Here is a 22,281-nt window from a genome sequence, read left to right on the forward strand (position 1 = left end):
GCCCAGCAGTTAAACGTAGACATTAATTCTGGGTAAGACAGTTTTGGCTTGCTGTGTCTCAGAGCCCAGGAAGTCAGTAGGAGGGGCTTGGTCTTGGACTCCCCTCATTTCTTCTGCGCCTGACTTCTCCATTGTTAGATATCTGGGCTTTAGGACTGGACAGCTGTGTTCACCTGGCTGAGATTCTCAACTCTGGTTGCCGTAAGAATCACCTTTTCATTAAGGAACTTTTATTTAAAAAAAAAAAAGACTTTATTTATTTATTTGACAGAGATCACAAGTAGGCAGAGAGGCAGGCAGAGAGGGGGTGGGAGAAGCAGGCTCCCTGCTGGGCAGAGAGCCCGATGTGGGGCTCGATCCCAGGACCCTGGGATCATGACCTGAGCTGAAGGCAGAGGCTTAATCCACTGAGCCACCCAGGCATCCCACATTAACAAACTTTTAAAAGATACTGATGTCTGGGCTCTAACTCATACTAGTGAAATCAGGATCTCTGGAGATGGAATCCAGATACTGGTATTTTTAAAAAGTCCCTCATGTGATTCTTACTGCAGCCAGGGCTGAGAACTTCTAGCACCATAGTCTCAACAGTGTTCCGAAGCTGGGAAAGCTGTCTTAGCAGAACTAGAGTCTAGAATCAGGTGTGCTTCTCACCACGCTGAACCCAGATGCAGAGGTGACAGACTCCAGATCCACAAAACGAGAAAAGATACTCATCTGAAGCTAACTGTGCACTCTGCCAGAAGGAGACCTCTGAGGGAAGCACCTAGAGAGTGGAGTGAAGGGCCCTGAGCAGCTATAGAAGGTGGAGTGGATAGAGAACCTTGTAAGGAGTCAGAGTGAACATCTGAAGAGCAGTCCTCAAACCATTCTAGAGTAGGAGAGCTCAGTGTTCTGTATTGTTCTGTTTCATTTTTGATAGTGAGCCACATTTCCAGAAATCTAGTGTGGTAATGAGTCAGTTTCTCTTTTTTGAACAGTGGATAACTATAGTATGGTCTTTATTGTACTTGTATAAACTCTCAGGTGGGTCACACCCTCCCTGGAGGAGGGCTACTTTCCCCAGACCTCACTCCAATTGTGCCTGAGCATCTGGATTCCAGTGTTGGCCTCCCTAATAGAAGAGCTGATGAATCTGGATCTAAGTTCCAACATGCACCTAGAAGACCTGCAAATTACTGAAAAATGACTGCAGATGGAGATAAACATTCTGGCTCTGACCCTGGTGCTGAAAGCCATGGAAAGAGGGAGGAAAAAGGTAGAAAAATTCTCCACTATATCATGGGAAAGTGCTGTGCAACAGTTAAAGAAAGGCTGGTTGCTGGAGTTCCTGGCCTTGGAGGGCCCCAGCCCTTCTAATGAAAGAAGTGCCCAGGATGAGGCAGGATCTTTGCTCAGAACTGCCCAGCATGAAACAGGTTTTGTAGTAGGTAAGTGTCCAGGTTCTGGAGACAGACCTGGTTTTTGGGCTGAGAGTAATCAAAATGTACAAAAAATAAACTTCTAATCTTAAGCATTAAGAGTGGGTTCTGGAGTTGCCTAACTTCGAATTCTGTTGTTAATTTTTCTGTGCTGTCTTGGGAAAATGTCTAATTTCTCTAAGTCTCAGTTTTCTCATCTGTAAAACAGGGAGATAATATTGGTATTTAATTGACTCGAAGACACATTTTTCTCCCCACATACTAACATCTCACTATATATCTTACAATTGCCATTGGCCAGACACACACTCCAAACACTTACTACTTTAACTTCTCAGTAAGGATAAAATAATATTTCTAAGGGAAAGAAAGCATTGTGTCATGTTTAATTGGCAGTGTTTTTCTTTCTTAGTGGTACATAAAGCAATGGTGTACCTCATAACTGATAACATCTGAGATTCAATGACATATGGTAACAGTACCTGCTTCATGGCAGTGGGTGAAGATGAAATGGGATAATGCAGAAAAGGAGATGACAGAGTGCTTGGGGAAAAACAGATATGAAGTAGATTCCAGAAGATGGGACATGGAGGAATTGGCACCATCAGCCTTGGACAAAAGAGTGGAAAGGAGGTCCAGGGAAGATTTACACACCAAGGAAAGACACATTGAAATTAAGGTAAGTCATCAAATGCATCCCAGGCCCTTGGTTGAAATGGGAGCATGGGAAGGGGTGGGCGGGTAAAGATCTGATGGCTATCCCCAGAAAGAAAGGGCCACCGATGTGTCTTCCCCTTTGGGGGTAGGAGTCTATACCTATATTTCTCATTAAACTCCTGCCTCTATTAGTTGGGCTACTAGTTATCCTCTGTGGGGCCTGCCTCTTTAGTTGCTTTACTTTACCTCAGTTTGGTGTCTTCCTATCCAGAAGACCTCTATTTAATCTTGGTTTAATCTCAGTTCCTTACCTTCTCATAGGCCCTGTTGATAATTGTTGAGGTACCAGCATGCCTCAAGTTATTAAGTCAATAATATCTACTATAATTCAAAATGAATTATTTGAGGAAAATATATGGTTCATTGTGCTCTTATTTGGTTTATGTGCTGCCCTATAATTGAGGTATCTAAGTCTTTGCTCCTAAACTAACTGGCCCTTGCTGTCTCGGCTTAATTAGGTTCAGTTTTTCTAACTGTGGTTACTTTTTAGAAATTATTTTCCTACTCCTTGTGCTTACACTACATAGCCTCCTCAAGTCCCTAAACCTCAACTACTGTGTATCCTGACAACTCACAAATCTAGGGTCTTAATCTGAGAATAGGATAATCATAGGCTATATATTATGTCTTTTGGGGGTGTGTACTTGAATCATCTCTGGCTTTGGAAATGTTGCTGAAACACCGTGAAGGAAGAAGAAGATGGATATGTTCTTGGTCTGTTCCACTGTTATGTAACCAGGCTTTGAAGAAAATCTCCATGCTGACAACATCGTTGTCTATAGTTTGAAGGTCAATGTCAGTTCCCAGGATAGAACTCTCTGCAGAAGAAAGGGAATTAGTGGGTAAAGTATTTAATTCTTTAATTGTAAACTTTGAAAAATGTAAACATTTAAATGCACCCATCTTTTGACCCACCAGTTCTACCCTCTAGATATCTAGCTTAGAGACATTCTTAATAGTACACATGGACACATATGCAAAGATGTTCAGTACAGCATTGTTGTAATAACAAATAATCAAAACCTTAAACAGGAAGCAATTCAAATACCCATCAATAGGGTAATGTTTAAGTAAATTACAGCACACTCAACCTTTGGACAATTACATAGCTGGGATAATTACATAGCTGTTAAACAAAGTAAAGTTAAGTGTACTGGCAGGGAAATCTAAGAGATGGTAAATAAATAAATAAGTTGTAGAACAGATGTGTGAACACTTTATATAAAAATAAAATAAAATAAATAAAAATCAAACCCTTGGCCTAAGTACATACATATGTATGTAAATGCCTTTTACAAAGATCTGGAAGGCTACCATCAAACTGTTAATGGTGGGCAGAAATGGAAACAGGGCAGAGTTCTGAAGTATGTTTCCCTTTTATTATTCATACTTCTATTCTGTTTTAATTTTATTGTATTTAAAAAACACTCTGGAATACAAAAACAGCCAAAAATAATACAGAAATGGAAGTTAAAGACTTAGTTAACAAGGGAGAGCTTCAGCTTCTTCAGTTCCTATTTATCTATTTATTTATTTAAAAAGATGTTATTTACTTATTTATTTGAGAGAGAGAGAGAGAGAGCGAGCGAGAGAGCACAAGTAAGGGGAGCAGCAAAGGGAGAGGGAGAAGCAGGCTCCTCGCTAAGCAGGGAGTCCAATGATGATGTGGGGCTTGATCCCAGGCCCCTGGGATCATGACCGAGGGAAAGGCAGACTCTTGAACAAAAGAGCTACACAGGCGCCGCTTCTTCACCTCTTATTTCACAGTAAAAATGTAGTCAATTACTACTTCTGCTATAAAAAACAAATTTTTTTAAAAAGTAAAAGAAAAAAAATAGTGTACTCCCGGGCTTCACCTCAGACACAGATGACACAAGTCTGTCATTGGCAGGCGTAACTCACAAGTGTGATTAGCAGCCGGGAAGACAGAAATGTTGTAGTAGAGTGTGATTTGATTCCAAATCTGAGTGAATGGAACTAGGTATGTTGGGTGATGAGGCTTTGCTGGTCTACTTCCTGTTTTAGGCAACACTTGCTGAGGAACTGGGTCTGGGTCTACAGGTAAAGGTTATCAGTAAAAGCCAAATATAAGGTAGTAGAGGAAGCACAGAGAGAGGAAATGAGGCAAGAGCTGGAAAGAAACCGAAGAGGAACCTGATTTTTTTTTTTTCCTTACCATGAGGGACTCTCTGAAATACTTTCACAAAGAGCCTAAGAAAATTGATGAATTAACTTCTGTATATGACTCATAGACTCCAGGGAGAAGGCTGGTTTATTTCTAGAACGACATTCCTGAGGACAAGGAGGCAGAGGTGGCAGACTCTCCACAGGGAACAAAGGGCTTCAGTCCAGCGTGTTGGTACCCACACAGGGGAGGTGTGGTGAGACTCAGATGACTTCATGTCATATTAATGACTTATTCTGTGGCTGAAAAGGGGCACCAAATGCATTTCTCTTTGACCAGTATGATTAAAACTCTGCCATCTTCCATGAACAGTTCTGAGGATTCATTAACCAAGTATTTCATTCATTCCATCAAGCAGTAATTTTTATTATGTACTATATAAAAGATGAAATATTGTACAGGGTACAAAGATTATACATAAAGGAGTTTGTAAAGCTACACCTTTTTTTTTTTTTTGGAGATTTTACTTATTTATTTGACAGACAGAGATCACAAGTAGGCAGAGAGGCAGGCAGAGAGAGAGAGGGAAGCAGGCTCCCTGCAGTGCAGAGAGCTCGATGTGGGGCTCGATCCCAGGACTCTGGGATCATGACCTGAACTGAAGGCAGAGGCTTTAACCCACTGAGCCACCCAGGTGCCACAAAAGAAAGTATCTTTTTAATAATGTGAATTTTATTCTGTCATAGGCAAAAATGAGAAGTAATTTAATTTTACTGAGCCTGAGGCATGGACTTCAATTTGAGTAACAAGTACAGAAAGAACTGAACCCAAAACTTCAGTGAGGCAAAAATCACTATTAAAGCATTAAAAGGCAGATACAAGACGAAAGAAATGGAATTGAGTGAAGGATCTCTGAAAGTAGAGAGGATAAGAGAGAGAGGGGGAATACAAGCAGGGGGTGTGGGAGGAGAAACAGGCTTCCCGCCTAGTGGGGAGCCCGAAGTGGGGCTCCATCCCAGGACCCTGAGTGGAAGGTAGACGCTTAAAGACTGAGCCACCCGGGCACTCCATACCAGTTAATTTCTAAAATGTGGTTTCCTCAGTTCTCTCCTTTACTAAAGAGCACACACTGCCTTCCTTGATTATTTTATTTCCCTCACTCGCCCTGTACCACTTGGTTCTACTCATTATTCATCAAATACCCCACTCTTCCCTTCTGTGATGGCTCATATGATTCTTTCCCACCCTTGCCTGTTGAGATCTTACATGCCCATTCATCCCGAATCCCCTAGCTCAGTAGCTAGCTTAGAGCTGAAGCCTAGCAAATGCCTGTTGAGCTCAACATTTGCTCCCCTTCCTCAGCTCTCATTACCTTTTCCTGTAACTCTTCTGCTTCAACTAAATTAGTCTCCTTGCCACATGACTTCCTTCCTTCCTTAGTGCTTTTATTATTCTGTCAATCCATGGCTTGCTCCTCCCCCAAAACTCAACTACAAACTGACTCTGTCCCGAAAGTTATGCTTAATTATATCCTCCCTTATTTGGGTTTAATCATCAGCTCCTGGGTATAGGTGGGCTTCATTTAGGCAATACTAATTACTCTTGCTAATCTGTTTCTTCAGAAGGGTTTTCTTCTCTTTCTGGGAGTTTATGAAAAGTGGTGGGATGTGATGGAGAGAGGAGGGTTTGAATTGCCACTTGGAATAGTTATATGACTTTGGACAAAGTGGGGATATTACAACCTATTTCATAGTTACAGTGAGGCATAAGAAGTGAGATGATTATCTATGAATGGCATGCCTAGGTCAAACAAATGGAATTTTCTTCTTTTTCTCTCATCAACAAAATGATTTACTCTTACAGGATAAGAATGTGCTTTCCTTTTTTATAAGCTCTCCCCCCATCACTTCCCTTGGCGACTGCTTTCTCCTCACCACTAACATATATAAGAACACCAAAGGCAGAGAACTGTGTTCCTCACAAATACAATGAAATGTGCTAAACCAGGCACCTGGGTAGCTCAGTTGGTTAAGCGTCTGCCCTCTGCTCAGGTCATGATCACAGGGTCGTGGGATCTAGTCCCACATCTGGTTCCTGCTCAGTGGGGAGTCTGCTTCTCCCTCTGACTCCCTCCCCCATTTGTGCTCTCTCAAAAATAAATCTTAAAAAAAAAAAAAAAGGAATGTACTAAACCTGGGAAATGGGGAAGAGACTTGTCACTTCTCAGAGATTGAAGAGCAGCTCCCACTTTGACTGGCGAGCAGGAATGAGCTAGTTCCACTCACAGTATGAAACAGGAAGGTTATGGGAGTGAGTGTGGCTGGGAGTGTTTGGGTGGTGAGGACGAGGAAGGACGGGTTCACTGCCGCAAGGCTGCAAACAGCATTCACATTCAGTGTTTGGATCTGCCCTGCCCTCCTGTGGCCACAAGTAGTGATACCTTTTACTGAGCTCTTGCAGAAAGGCCACAATAATAGGAAAAATTAAGAGAGCCAAATGATTGAAAATAAGGCAATGCCTAAAGCAGTCCTTCTCAGAATTCAACCCTGCAAAAAGGTTACAGGGAGAATGTAACACTTTAATACACAAACAGACGTAGAATATCTAAAGTAGAGACCTAGGAAAATTGTGCTCCAGCTCAATCCTATAGATCCTCCCCTGTCCTACAAAGGCCTGGACCTATAGGCCAGACCTGTTCCTATAGGTCCAGGTTCCTTTCCTGGACCTATAGGCCAGACCTAGAGTGGGCTTTAGGGGTTCTGGAAACCCCCTTAAATTGTATATAACTTCACCTGTACATGTATAGTTGTATTCTAATAGGGTGGAAGAGGGGGACAGGTCCTTAGCTTTCATCAGATCCTTGAGAGTGTTGTGAGTCCAGAAAAGGTCAAGAGCCACTGCAAAACCTGTGGGACTATGATAGCTCAGCCTCTCTGGGCCAGTTTGCAATCTTTGCTGTCTAGCTTCTGAATATAGGAGTAGTACAGGATGTTAATAACTAGGATAAGTAATCAGAGTTGACAAAGTTTGCTCAGGAACAACTGTGCAGAGTCATTTAACCACTGTCTTTAAATCAACAATGGCATGAAGATAAGTTCTAATAGCTCCCATTGTTGGGAGCAGCCTGGCTTGTCTCTGAGCTCATGTGCCTCATTTATGGAAGTGATGCTTGGACCCTGGGAAAAAGGAGAAGCTCCTTGAAAGGAGGTAGCAGGGTAGTGGTGATTATGTGATGCAGACTCTCTAGAGAAGTTAGTGCAGGACTGACCAAGTGGTGACCATCTTCCTAGGGTTCCAGTCTACAAGACAGCAAAACTAGAAGTGTAATGAGAATAGAGAGACTTTATTTCCCAGAACTATTCTCAGGGAGAGAAGAGATGTCATTCATTCATTCATCCTTTCATTCAGTTCATTTGTCTTTCAAATAATTATTTATTTAATGCCTTCTATGATCCAGGCACACTGATTGTGTCAACAATGAAAGAGACAAATTATCTGCTTTTGTGGGTTACATTCTAGTGGGAGAACAAAGAATAAACAAACAATAGAAACAAAAAACAATTACAGATAATGGTAGGTATGATGAAGAAAAATAAAACACAGTAAGAGTATGGCGTGTATGTGTGTGTGTGTTTGTGTGTGTGTGAGAGACAGACAGAGAGAGAGAGAAAGTTTTCTCTTCAGGAAGTATATGATCCAAGTTGTAAGAAAATACATTTTATCTAAGGCCTTAAGAGCTCTATTTTCATTTTACAAAAAAAAATGCAACCCACATGCAAAAGAAGCTGGTCCCTACTGATTGAGATATACCAAAGTCTAAACATAGTTTGACTGGAAAACACTAGACTTAGAAGGTATTTAGAGAGTCCTCTTTTTCTGCACAAACGTATTTATATTTTCTATAAACAAAACAGCATGGAGGTTCCTGAAAAAGTTAAAAATAGAACTACTCTATGATCCAGCAATTGCATCACTAAGTATTTACCCAAGGAATACAAAAATACTAGATGAAAGGGATACATTCACTCCACTGTTTACAGCAGCAGCATCTACAATTGCCAAACTATGGAAATAGGCCAAGTGTCCACCAACTGATGAATGGATAAAGAATATGTGAGATATATATATATATATGTATACATATACATATATATATAATTTTTATGGATATTACTCAGCCATATAAAAGAAATCCTGTCATTTTCAGTGAAATCTTGCCATTTGCCATTGGATGGACCTAGAGAGTATTATGCTAAGCGAAATAAATCGGTCAGAGAAAGACAAATACTATATGATTTCCCACATATGAGGAATTTAAGAAACAAAATAAATGAGCATTGGGAAAAAAGGACAGGGGGCAAACCAAGAAACAGACTCTTAATTATAGAGAACAAATTGATGGTTGCCAGAGGGGAGGTGGGGAGGAATGGGTTAAACAGGTGAGGGGTATTGAAGAGGGCATTTGTGATGAACATCAGTTATAATATGGAAGGGATGAATCTGTACACCTGAAACTAATATTACACTGTATGTTAACTAACCAGAATTTAAATAAAAACTTTAAACAAAGACTAAAATAAAAAATAAATGTTCAATAAGTGAATCAACAAAAACAAAACAAAAAGTAAATGCACATGGCATTTTGTTTGATATTGCCAAATATCCCTCCAGAAGGGTTGTGCCACTGTGCATTCTACCAGTAATGCAAATATGTTCTCATAATTTTTAACTTTGGCAAATCTAATAGATGGGAAGTAGTATGTTGGTGCAGTCTTAATTTTAATTTCTCTATGAATGAAGTTAAGCATATTTTCCTACTTTTTTTTAAATCTTCATATGTTTAAGGGCCATTTAAAAAATACCCTTTGGGAGTGCCTGGATGGCTCAGTGGGTTAAAGCCTCTGCCTTCGGTCGGTTCAGGTCATGATCCCAGGGTCCTGGGATCGAGCCCCGCATTGGGCTCTCTCCTCATCAGGGAGCCTGCTTTCTCCAATCTCTCTCTCTGCCTACTTGTGATCTCTGTCTGTCAAATAAATAAATAAATAAATCTTTAAAAAATACCCTTTGAATTATCCACTCATGTTTTTGTCCATTTTTCTGCACGGTTTTTGGTCTTTTTCCCCGAAGTTTTCAAGTGCTCTTTCTCTATTAGCGATATTAGCCCTTCCTCTTCATGTTCCTACCCCCCATCCAAGATGTAAATTGCAAATACTTTCTCCAATTTTTTCAGTTGTCTTTTGACTTTATTTAAAATGTATTTTAAAAAATATATTTATTTTTATGTAGTTGAATAAATTACTGCACATGGATTTTGAGTCACAGGTAGAGAAACTTTCCCTATTCTAAGATGATAAAGGCATTCACCAATGTTCTTTTACTACTCTTCAAATATTATTTTTTACGTTTAGGTCCCTGGAACACGTGGAATACTTTCTAGATGGTAACAAGTTGCCTGGTACCACTTTTAGAACAAGTCCATCTGCCCTTGTAATGTAACAGGCCACCTTCATCCTATACTAAATTTATATCTGTACTCGTGTTTAATTCTGTCCCCAGTTAGTCCTTGTATTGTGCTAACTAGTGCTAGGTATAAGGTGGGGCGATTTCAGATGGGAGAGTGGACAGATTGTCCAAGGATGGGAGGGAGTAACACCAGGCATTTGCCAAGTAAAGCAGGAAAATATACATCTGTAAGTGTTAGGGGATGAGAAGGAGAAAGGAGGAGCAGAGAAGACTTGGGATTTAATCAAAAGAACTTTTAAGTCATAGTCTTGTAAAGAGAGAAATGATGGAGCACTTGAGCTTACTGAAGTGAATGGAATATAGAAAAGGAAGTAAAAAGAAAGAACCAAACTGATCAACAGTGAAGGGGGACTTCCAGTCTGGTTGGGTTCTTATTTCCTTATAAACCATAGCTATAAACTCTAGATATTATAGTTCAAAAAATAAAACAACTATCTGAGATAATATAGTTAAAAAAATAAAACAACTATGTGAGGACAGCTATCTGAAGACTGTGGAGACTGAACAAAGGTAGATTTCAGAGAGGAACTGGAACTTGGGAACAAGTGACCAGCAAAGAATGAATTCCCCCAAGGGTGGCCTCAGTTGTAACAGTGTGAACCTAGTATAGCAGCTAAAACTTTAATAGAAAGACCTCTGTCTTTCACTGGCCTTATCGGGGGAGGAGCCAGGGGCAAGGAGAGCCTCCAGAAAGTGAGGAAGAAATCCAAGAAGGGAGGAGGTAGCCTGAGAACCCTAAATTATGTGTTTAAAACTCAGTCCAGGCACCTTGCTGACCCTTACACCACACATGTATGGGACAAACTGGAAGCAGCTCATAGTGGAGGCTAAACCAATGCAACCGAGATCTGAGTCCCTGACTACTGCAGACCATGACTAGCTGCAGTTTGCATCCAACAAAGTTAGCTGTCTACCAAAACAAACACTTTTCAGGGTAATATACTAGAATCCAGAGTCCCTATAACAACGTTCACAAATTACAACCCAAATTCTGACCCAGAGTCAGAAAATGTGACCCAGTCTCAAAGGAAAATACAATCAACAGATGCAAACACCAAGATGATAAAGGTATCAGACTTATTAGACAAAGATTTTAAAGCAGCATAATTATATAACTATACCTATAAATTATAATTATGTTCAATGAGGAGTAGAAAATATGTTCATAATGAATGATGATATAGGAAATATCAGGGAAATAGAAAATATAAAAAATACAATATGGAAATTTTAGAACTGAAAAATACATTATCTGAACAAGAAAATTCACTGCATGGGCTTGGGAATGAGAGATGAGAGACAGTGAACTTAATGATAGGTCAATGGAGATGATAATTTAATCTAAAAAAGAGAAAGAAAACACTTTGAACAAAATAAAACCAACCACAGAGGCTTGGAAACTGTAAAACAATTTTATAAGTCTTAACATGTGGGTAACTGGAGTCCAAGAAAAAGACACAAAGAGGAATGAGATGGAAAAAATATTTGAGGAGATGATGGCAGGAAATTTCCCAAATTGAATCAAAGATATACATTTATAGGTTGTGATACTGTGGCTTATAGTAAGAGGTATATATTTGATCTTTGTCTTGTTTCTGGAAGAGCTCCTAAAACCTTTGGAATTTCCTAAGTGAGAGAGCAATAAAGGTATCTTTTGTCATGTTAGTGAGGTGACTTTTGGGAAGCACCTAAGGATGGGGTCAGTTGCCAGAGAAGTCAGTCCTGTGTTTAGAGTGTTGGAACTTTCAGCTCCACACTGTGACCTCTGGGGAGGAGAAAGGGACCCAGAAGTTGAATCACTTGTCAATGGCCAATGAATTAATTAACTGTGCCTATGTAATGAACTCCCCATAAAACCCCCTAAAAGGACGTGGTTCAGAGAGCTTGTGGGTTGATGAACATGTAGAGATTTGGGGAGAGTGGTGTATTGGGAGAGGGCCTGAAAGCTCTGATCCTTTGTCCTCACACTTTGTCCTATGCATTTCTTTTATTGGGCTGTTCCTGAATTATATCCTCCTGTAATAAAATGGTAATCTAGTAAGTAAAATATTTCTCTGAGTTCTGTGAGCCACTCTAACAAATTAATCAAATCCAAGGAGGTAGTCACTGGAAGTTCTGATCTATAGCTGATCACTTAGAAGCAGAGGTGACAACCTGGACTTGTGATTGGTATCTGGTATGTGTGTGTGTACGTGTACACATGTGTGAGATTTTATGGGACTGAGCCCTTAATTTGTGGATCTGATGTTATCTCCAGATAGTGCTGGAATTGAGTTAAGTTGTAGGATACCCAGCTGGTGTAGAATTGCTTGTGGGAAAATGCCCCCAAACATCGAAATCGGGTACAGAATGGTTATAGATTCAAGAAGCTCAGTGAACCCTAAATAAGAAATCTCTGCCTAGTCACATCATTGTAAAGCTGCTGAAAAACAAACATAAAGTGAAAATTTTTGAAAGCTGCCAGATAAATGATCCTTTACATACAGGGGAAAGTGATTCAAGGACTGTGATATTTGATTAGAAACCATGGAAGACCAGAAGATAGTGGAACAACATTTTTAACATGCTGAAAGAAAGAAATATTCTGTCAACCCACAATTCTATATACAAGAAAAATACCCTCCAAGAATGAAGCTGAAACATGCATTTTTGGATAAATAACAACTAAGAGAATTTGTCACCATCAGAACTAGCTATAAGAAATAAAAAAATTCTTTGAGCTGGAGGACATAATATCCAAAGGAAATGTGGATCTTCAGGAATGAATGAAGAGCACTGGAAAAGAAAAGAATACTTTTTTCTTGGTTTCTTTAAAATACACATGACCATTTAAAGTAAAATTTATAATAATGTCTTATGTAATTTATAATGTAGATGTAATCCACATGGCAACTATAAAAGACTCTGAGTGTGTGTGTATGTGTGTGTGTGTGTGTGTGTGTGTGTGTGTGTGTGTGTGAAGGGGATAAATGGACCTACATGGTTGCAAAGTTTCTATATTTCACATGAAATGGAACTATATTAATTCTAAGTAGGCTGACGAAAATTTAAAAATATCTTTTAACTCCTGTAAGGTTTCTACATTTTATGTAAAATATTATCATCTTATTTTATTTATTTTATTTTATTATTTATTTGAGAGAGAGCACAAGCCAGGAAGGGGGGCAGTGGGAAGAGTAACAGAGGGAGAAGGAGAAGCAGGGAGAGAGACTGTGGGGCTCCCTGGGATCTTGACCTGAGCTGAAGGCAAACAACTGACTGAGCCACCCAGGTGCCCCTCTTATTTTATTTTTTTAAGTGACCTCTATACCCAGTGTGGGGCTCAAACTCATAATCCCAGGATCAAGAGTCTCATACTCCACTGACTGAGCCAGCTAGGCACTCTAAAGTATTATAATCTTGCAGCTTCAGTGTTTTATGTGAAGTGGTACTATACTGACTCTGAGTAGACTATGAAAAGTTAAGAATCTATAACATAATCCCTAGAGAAGCCACTAAAAATTAATGTAAGGAAATATAGCTAAATGACAAAATATAAATTAAAACAGAATCCTAAAAATATTTAATAATCTAAAAAATGTGGGAAAGCAGGGAAAGGGTGAACAAAAACCAGAGAAGACAAAAAAAAATAAATAAAATGGTACACCTAAATCCAACCATATTAATACTTATGGTAAATGTTAATGGACTATATATTCCAAGTAAAAGGCAGAGATTAGCAGAATGGATTAAAAAGCAAGACCCAATTACACACTGTCTATAAGACATACACTTTAGTATAAAAACATAAAATGGGCTGAAACAAATGGATGAAAAAAGATGAACCATAAATACAGTAGGACCCAAGAAAAATAAAAACATGTCATACAAAGATTTGTTTATGGATATTTGCAGCAGCTTTAGTTGCAATACCCCAAAATTGGAAACAAGTGAAACATCCATTAACAGGTGGATGATTAAACAAAATGTGGAATATTCATACAATATACTACTAGTCAGCAATAATAAGAAATTATGGTTTAAACAACAACATGGGTTAATCTCAAAGTCTAAAAGAAACAAGTCAGATATAAAAGAATATGTACTATATGATTCCATTTATATAAAATGCAAACTAATCTACAGACAAAAGCCACATCAGTGGCATACACTAGGGAATGAGGGAGGAAGGGAGTGTAAAGGGGCAAAAGGAATCTTTTAGGGATGATAGAAATGTTCTGTATTTTGATTGTAGTGATGATTTGTGGGCATATACAACTGTCAAAACTCATTGAATTTATACTTTGAATGGGTGCAATGTACGGTATGTAAATTACTCCTTCAAAATGTCGGAGAAGAAATTTTTTTAAACCTCCATTTTCAAATATCTTTAGATTTTCTGTTAACTCTAAAAAAATCTTTAATTCAATTTCAAAAAAGGGAAGAACTAACATTTTCTGAGACCATAGCTTCTGTTAATGAAATAAGCACATGTCTTTCTGTGTTGAATATCTTTAGGTAATAAATACACCAGTTGTTCTAATTTAGTCTTAACACTACAGGGAAATGACTTTATTGTGGTTATCAAAGACAAACTCAATGAACAACTGCATTTTCTGGTCTATTTTCCAAGACATTGGAAGGGGGAAACAATTCATTTGTGGAATTTGACAACTGCACTGAAGCATGAAGCATACGATAGGTTTTTTTTGTTTTTGTTTTTATTTTTTATTTTTTTCTGGACTCCTTTAGGAAGCAAGGAATCTTTACCTTTTATGTTTGGGTTGTTAACATTTGGTGTTTCCTGAGAACACATATGGATACAATAGCTTTCCAAAAGAGCTGACATTGATCTCTAGCAAAGGAAATACTAAACAGATGGTTTGAGAGCACTTAGAAAGGGAACTTGATATCCTTGTGTACAAGGCTGAGAAGTGCAGGCTGGCTGACAGCATCGTTAGGTTGATTTGTAACTGGCTGAAAGACTTACACACTCAACCAGTGCACTGCTGTCAATCTGGACAGATGCCCTTTGGATACCAAAGTGCATTGATCATACCAGCCCTTTTAATTTTGGCATATTTATTACTTAGCCATTCTTTAGAAAGCTATTATAAAATTTTTATTATATGCAAGCGAACACATGTAACATATATGTAAGCTACAAGCATAACAGCAAAAGGAACATTCATGAATCCTTTATTCAGCTTAAGATGTAGAATATCAACAATACTACTAAGATATCTGTTATGTTTTTTTTCCTGATCTTCTGCAAGGGAAAACTTGTCACATTGAGGGTTTTTTTTTTGTTTTAAAGATTTTATTTATTTATTTGACAGATAGAGATCACAAGTAGGCAGAGAGGAAGGCAAAGAGAGAGAGAGGAGGAAGCAGGCTCCCCGCCAAGCAGAGAGCCGGATGTGGAGCTGGATCCCAGGACCCTGGGACCATGACCTGAGCTGAAGGCAGAAGCTTTAACCCACTGAGCCACCCAGGTGCCCCTGGATAGTAAGCGTTTAATAAATGTCGCTATTATTATGATCCATAAACAAAAGTTAGTGTAGGTTAAGAGACTAATGCTTTTATTTCATATTTCTCCTCCTTGAGGCTCAGAACTTAACTTAAAAATGAGTAAAGCTATCAGCATTATTCCCTCCACCAATGGCTCTTTTATGGTGTTAACTTTGGCTGCTGGAATTGACAGGCTCTCCTAGACCCTAAATTTATGATCGAGATCCAGGTTTAGGGATCTGCTCTAAAGAGCAGGGTTGGCATATGTGTAAAGAGGGCATATAAAGATAAAGAAGGCCGCCAGCTTTCCCTGTGAGAGGTATACATCATCATAACTCTATTTCAAAGACTAACACTTCTAGTCCTCTTTTAAGAGCAAAAGAGGAACAAAATGGATAAATAACAGAAAAGAAAGGCTACCAAATCTGTGGGAAAGTTTTATAATACTATATTACATGAAAACAAAATACCATATATGTGAATTATAACTATGTAATCTAAACATGATTGTGAAAACCAAGAGACAATGTGTAAAAATAAAATCAGTATATTGGGATAGTTCGATTATAAATGGTTTTAAATTTAAAAATTTTTTATGGTCATATCTTCTTTTTCAATAAAAAATTATTAGAGCTTGAAAATTTTCTCAGTAAAAAGGCATATATAAAAAGGTTCTATTATTGCTATTATTTTTTAAAAAGATTTTATTTATTTGTTTGTCGGAAATAGAGAGCGAGAGATAACACAAGCAGGGGGAGTAGCAGGCAGGAGAAGCAGGCTCCCTGCCAAGCAAGGAGCCTAACGCAGGACTCGATCCCAGGACCCTGGGATCATGACCTGAGCAGAAGGAAGACACTTAACTGAGTCACTCCTGCATCCCATACTGTTACTACTATTAATACCACAGATAACATTTATTTACTGCTCACATGTGCCAGGCACTGTTCTAAGTGCTTTACATGCAAGGTGTATTTAATCTCTCTGATATGAGGAATTTGAGAGGCAGGGCAGGGTGTTATGGGGGGTAGGGAAGGAAAAAATGAAACAAGATGGGATTGGGAGGGAGACAAACCATAAGAGACTCTTAATCCCATGAAACAAACTGAGGGTTGCTGGAAGGTGGTGGGGGTAGGGATAGGGTGGCTGGGTTATGGACATTGGGGAGGGTATGTGCTATGGTGAGTGCTGTGAAATGTGTAAGCATGATGATTTACAGACCTGTACCCCTGGGGCAAATAATACATTATATGTTAATTTAAAAAATCCCTATGAGGCAGCTGCTCTTATTAGTCCTATTTTGTAAATGAAAAAAATTGTGAAATAAGAAGTTTAAATAACTGTTCAAGGTCACACAGTTCTCCAGTAAAATGTAAAAATCCAACTGGATGGTTGAATAAACAGTGATGAATTTATACAGTAAAATGCATCACAGATATTAAAAGGAATAGATTAGTTCTTTCTGTGTCAATATGAAAAAAAATGGATAATTAACCAAATGAAAAAAATAAAAATGCAGACAGAATAGTGAGTACTGTATAGTTACATTTTGGTAAAAGTATTGATAACAGTAATAATGTTACATGTGTGTCCATATCCATGTACATGTAAGGAAAATTATTCAGCAGAATGTGTGCTATGGTACTAATGGTTGTTATCTCTGGAGAGCAGAATTTTGAATCATTTTGAACAGTTTATATTATATACTTATACAATGTTTAAATTTGTACAACATTTTTTAAGAGATCATATTGCTCTTTTTTTAAAGATTTTTTTTTTTTATTCAAGAGAGAGAGAGAGAGAAAGTGGGTGAGAACATGAGAGGGGAGAAGGTGAGAGGGAGAAGCAGACTTCCCGTGGAGCTGGGAGCCTCATGTGGGACTCGATCCCAGGGCTCTGGGAACATGACCTGAGCTGAAGGCAGTTGCTTAATCAACTGAGCCACCCAGGCACCCTAAATTTGTACAACTTACAATAAAAAATGGTAAAATGACCAGACAAAAGCTACTACAAAGAGAGCTAGGCTGGATCTTTTAGCTAAATTTTAAATAAAGAAAAAAACGCACCAGTTAGACCAAACAGGAACAGATGAAAGCAAGCACCATTTATGGGACACCCGGGTGGCCTAGTCAGTTAAGCCTCTGCCTTCAGCTCAGGTCATGATCCCAGGGGTTCCTGCTCAGTGGGGAGTCTGCGTCTCCTTCTGCACCTCCCCCTCACGCATTCTCTCTCTCTCTCTCTCTCTCTCTCTCTCGCGTGCGCTCGCGCGCACACACTTGCACTTTCTCACTCAAATAAATAATCTTAAAAAAAAAAAGCACCATTTATGTGGTTGAAAGAAAATATAAAATAGGCTATATGGTCTGAATATTTATAGAAAACTCAAACTGATACGAGTGTGATTTAAAGTTAATCTTTTCATTTTAGATTTTGTTAAAAAACTTTCTAAAATGCGAGTCTACTTTCTTCATTTCTTTTTTTTAATTGTAACTTTCTTTTAAGATTTCATGTGCTTATTTGACAGAGATAGCAAGAGCAGGAACACAAGTAGGGGGAGTGGGAGAGGGAGAAGCAGGCTTCCCGCTGAGCAGCTGGATGTGGGGCTCCATCCCAAGACCCAGGGATCATAACCTGAGCTGAAGGCAGACAGGCAACAACTGAGCCACCTACTTTCTTCATTTCTAAATTCATTCTTATTTTGATGATTCTGGATCTTGCACTCTCCAAGTCATCCTTATAATTAGTTCTCACTGGGCAGGATTGCACTAAAGGAGGCAGAATTTTTTTTTTTAATTTTTTAAACATATAATGTGTTATTAGCCCCGGGTACAGGTCTGTGAATCGCCAGGTTTACACACTTCACAGTACATACCATAGCACATACCCTCCCCAATGTCTATAACCCCACCCCCCCCCCCAGCAACCCTCAGTTTGTTTTGTGATATTAAGAGTCTCTTATGGTTTGTCTCCCTCCCGAACCCATCTTGTTTCATTTCTTCTTTTCCTACCCTCCAAACCCCCCACGTTGCATCTCCACTTCCTCATATCAGGGAGATCATATGATAGTTGTCTTTCTCCTATTGACTTATTTCGCTAAGCATAATACACTCTAGTTCCATCCATGTTGTCACAAATGGCAAGATTTCATTTCTTTTGAAGGCTGCATAGTATTCCATTGTATATATATACCACATCTTCTTTATCCATTCATCTGTTGATGGACATCTAGTTTCTTTCCATAGTTTGGCTATTGTGGACATTGCTGTTATAAACATTCATGTGCACATGCCCCTTCGGATCACTACATTTGTATCTTTAGGGTAAATACCCAGTAGTGCAATTGCTGGTTCGTAAGGTAGCTCTATTTTCAACTTTTTGAGGAACTTCCATTCTGTTTTTCAGAGTGGTTGCACCAGCTTGCATTTCCACCAACAGTGTAGGAGGGTTCCCCTTTCTCCACATCCTCGCTAACATCTGTCATTTCCTGACTTGTTAATTTTAGTCATTCTGACTGGTGTGAGGTGGTATCTCACTGTAGTTTTGATTTGTATTTCCCTGATGCCAAGTGATGTGGAGCACTTTTTCATGTGTCTGTTGGCCATCTGGATGTCTTCTTTGCAGAAATGTCTGTTCATGTCCTCTGCCCATTTCTTTTTTCTTTTTTTTAAATTTTTTTTTAAAAGATTTTTATTTATTTATTTGACAGACAGATCACAAGTAGGCAGAGAGGCAGGCAGAGAGAGGAGGAAGCAGGCTCCCTGCCGAGCAGAGAGCCCAATGTGGGGCTCGATCCCAGGACCCTGGGATCATGACCTGAGCCAAAGGCAGAGGCTTTAACCTACTGAGCCACCCAGGTGCCCCCTCTGCCCATTTCTTGATTGGATTATTTGTTCTTTGGGTGTTGAGTTTGCTAAGTTCTTTATAGATTTTGAATACTAGACCTTTATCTGATGTCTTTTGCAAATATCTTCTCCCATTCTGTCAGTTGTCTTTTGGTTTTGTTAACTGTCCTTTACTGTGCAAAAGCTTTTGATCTTGATGAAGTCCCAATAGTTCAGTTTTGCCCTTGCTTCCTTTGCCTTTGGCGATGTTCCTAGAAGAAGTTGCTGCAGCTGAGGTCAAAGAGGTTGCTGCCTGTGTTCTCCTCAAGGATTTTGATGGATTCCTTTCTCACATTGAGGTGCTTCATCCATTTTGAGTCTATATTCGTGTGCAGGAGGCAGAATTTTGCCTGACTGAAGGACATACTCTCATACTTACTTTTTATTATTTATTTATTTAAAAAAGATTTTATTTATTTATTTAACAGAGAGAGAGAGAGAGAGAGAGAGATCACAAGTAGGCAGAGAGGCAGGCAGAGAGAGAGAGGGCGAAGCAGGCTCCCTGCTAAGCAGAGATCCTAATTCGGGGCTTGATCCCAGGACCCTGAGATCATGACCCCAGTTGAAGGCAGAGGCTTAACCCACTGAGCCACCCAGGCGCCCCTCATACTTACTTTTTAAATGAGTCTGCATTTAAATGAGTCTACATTTCTCTGTAACTGGTCTCTCTAAAAGTGGAATAGAGATACTTTTCCTTTAATAGATGATCATGGTTACAGAGTTAAAAAAATATATATATATGTATATATATAAATAGACTCAAGAAGTGCTTGAATTAAGGTGTCTGGGTGGCTCAGTTGGTTGAGTGGCTGCCTTGGGCTCAGGTCATGATCCCATCAGATCGAATTCTGCATCAGGCTCCCTGCTCAGTGGAGAGCCTGTTTTCCCTCTCCCTCTGCCTGCTGCTCTGCCTACTTGTGCTCTCTATCTCTCTGCCAAATAAATAAATAAAATCTTTAAAAAAAAAGATAAGAAAAAAAGTGCTTGAATTAATTTACGATATTCATGGGTTACAAAGGGAAGCTGAGTGTTTGACATATGAAACTAACTATTTGGGTTGATGTCAAAAAGGGAGACCATTACCTCACCCAAATCATTTTATTTTTTCCAATCATTCACTTATTTTTTAAAGAAACATTTATTGAGAATCTGCTATGTGCAAGGCTGGATGATACATGCTGGTGATACAAAGATGTGTTAGATGTAGTTATCCTCAGGTAACTTACAACGCACTTGGGACCTGGCCATTAAAAACAAATCTCAGAAATATTAAACCACCCATATGCAAAAATTTTCAGAAATATTAACAAGATTAGCTGACTTTTACTGAACATTTATCATGCACGAATTAACACACATCATCTCATTAAATCTGTACTATTGCATAAGGCAAGAATTAGCAACTAAGGCTTAAGTAGACTAAGTACCTTCTCAAAGTTGCACAACTAGTAAGTGATAGAACTGGGGTTTATACTCAGACAACCTGATTCTGGAGCGCTCATCTTCTTGAGAATGAGAGAAGTTGCTTTTGCTAATCTCTTCATAAGGACACCAAGATGAGGCAAACATCAATGGAATGAAATAATTACGAGGGAAGTACAGGTAACTGGGAAGATCTCAAGATATGAACCATACATATATATACTTAGCCTGCAAAGAGGAATTACAAGAAATTTATGGGATGATGTATTATTTATAAGCAAATAGGAGGTTACAGGAAGATCATCAGGAGTGACACAAGGTAGAAAACTGTCTTCCTAAATGTAAAAGTTCTTCTATATGGCTCTAGACACCAACTATTCTAAATAAAGACATCAGGTGGCCTCAGAGTACTCTGAGCTCTGTGCCACTAAAGGTACAGGAAATTCTTACTGGATACAGTCACTGAAGATGGAAAAGGACACAGCCCATGCCTGATACATCCATTGCCAAAGAGAAAGAAAAAGAGCTTCTCTCTCATAGATTCAGTTTGAGAACTTACTCAAGTTCTGGTGGCCTGGAGGAACTATGATGGCTTCACCGAGGTCATGGCCCATTCTTTGTGACCATGAAAGTAAGCTGTTACTAGAGAATGGGGATTCAGCGGATGCTGGGCAGACCAAGAACTATCTCCACAGGTATCACTGTCATCAATTCATTCAACAAATATCACCTGTAATCTAGAATATTCTACACACTAGGACATAGAAATAAGTAAAACAAATTCCTAATCCTAAGGTACTTAGAATTTAATCCAGAAAGAAAAGATATCAAGTAGTTTCAGATTAGATGAGAAGACAAAATTATCACCCAGTGGTGAACAATTCTCCATGGCATATAATAAAGTGCTAAAATGTTTGGTATACACCACAAGGCTATCGTTATTCTAAGGAGAGGAAAATCAATATAGTAATCAGGAACATGAATTAAGCCTTAAGGGATGGGGAAGATTTGGCTGGAAGAAGATAAGGGAAGGAACTCAGAGGAAAGAAGAGGGAATTCAAAGGAAAAGACAACTATAAGTGAAGAGATGGAGAGAGAAAGAAAGACATTCAGTGAGGAGACTGACTTGAGAAAAGCAGAGTGTGCCAAGTGGGTGACAACTCATAAATGACACAGCTAAGGCTGGTTATCCTCCCTCCCGGACCAAAACAATGTCAGTGGCCTCATGAAGCTGGAAGGATTCACATGTGTCAGATTTGGAGTGGAAACACACACTTAGATTTAACTCTCTCACCTAATTAGTGTGTTATCCAAGTGTGACCAGAAAGCGATCAACGGTATCAGAATAGGGGCTCCTCCCATGTGCACAACCTTGGAGAAGGCCAATACATGCAGAAAGGACTGTTGAAGGGTGAACAATAACTTGAGTGTTGGATAAATTAAAACTGGTTAAAAATATCTTAAACTCCATAATTTGGGAATCTCTCCTTGACTTTTTGACCAAAATCTTTTCATAAATTTCCACTGCCTTAGAATAAAATCTAAAGGTCTTAGAATGGCATATATGGCCTTTCTTGATCAAATTCTTGCCTACCTTCATAGACTTAACTCCTGCTTCTGCCTGACCTGCTCTAGTAATAAGGAACCATGGGCACTTCCTTGAAAGTTGATTAATCTTGCTTTCTCATGCCCCCATGTCTCCTTT

General features: G+C 39.0%; 1 protein-coding gene across 1 annotated transcript in view; it reads right to left on the bottom strand.

Moving 5' to 3' along the window:
* The window catches only part of LOC111148156 (meiosis 1 associated protein), a 54,432-nt gene that overhangs the window by 2,758 nt on the left and 29,393 nt on the right, over nt 1–22,281 (bottom strand). Inside the window, exon 4 of the mRNA XM_022504598.1 lies at nt 2,783–2,956. Within this exon, the coding sequence (XP_022360306.1) occupies nt 2,783–2,956 (174 nt within the window). The remainder of the gene's footprint in view (nt 1–2,782; nt 2,957–22,281) is intronic.

The sequence above is a fragment of the Enhydra lutris genome, unplaced genomic scaffold (genome assembly GCF_002288905.1).
Source record: "Enhydra lutris kenyoni isolate GAN:26980312 unplaced genomic scaffold, ASM228890v2 scaffoldscaffold18, whole genome shotgun sequence".
Classification (NCBI taxonomy): Eukaryota; Metazoa; Chordata; class Mammalia; order Carnivora; family Mustelidae; genus Enhydra; species Enhydra lutris.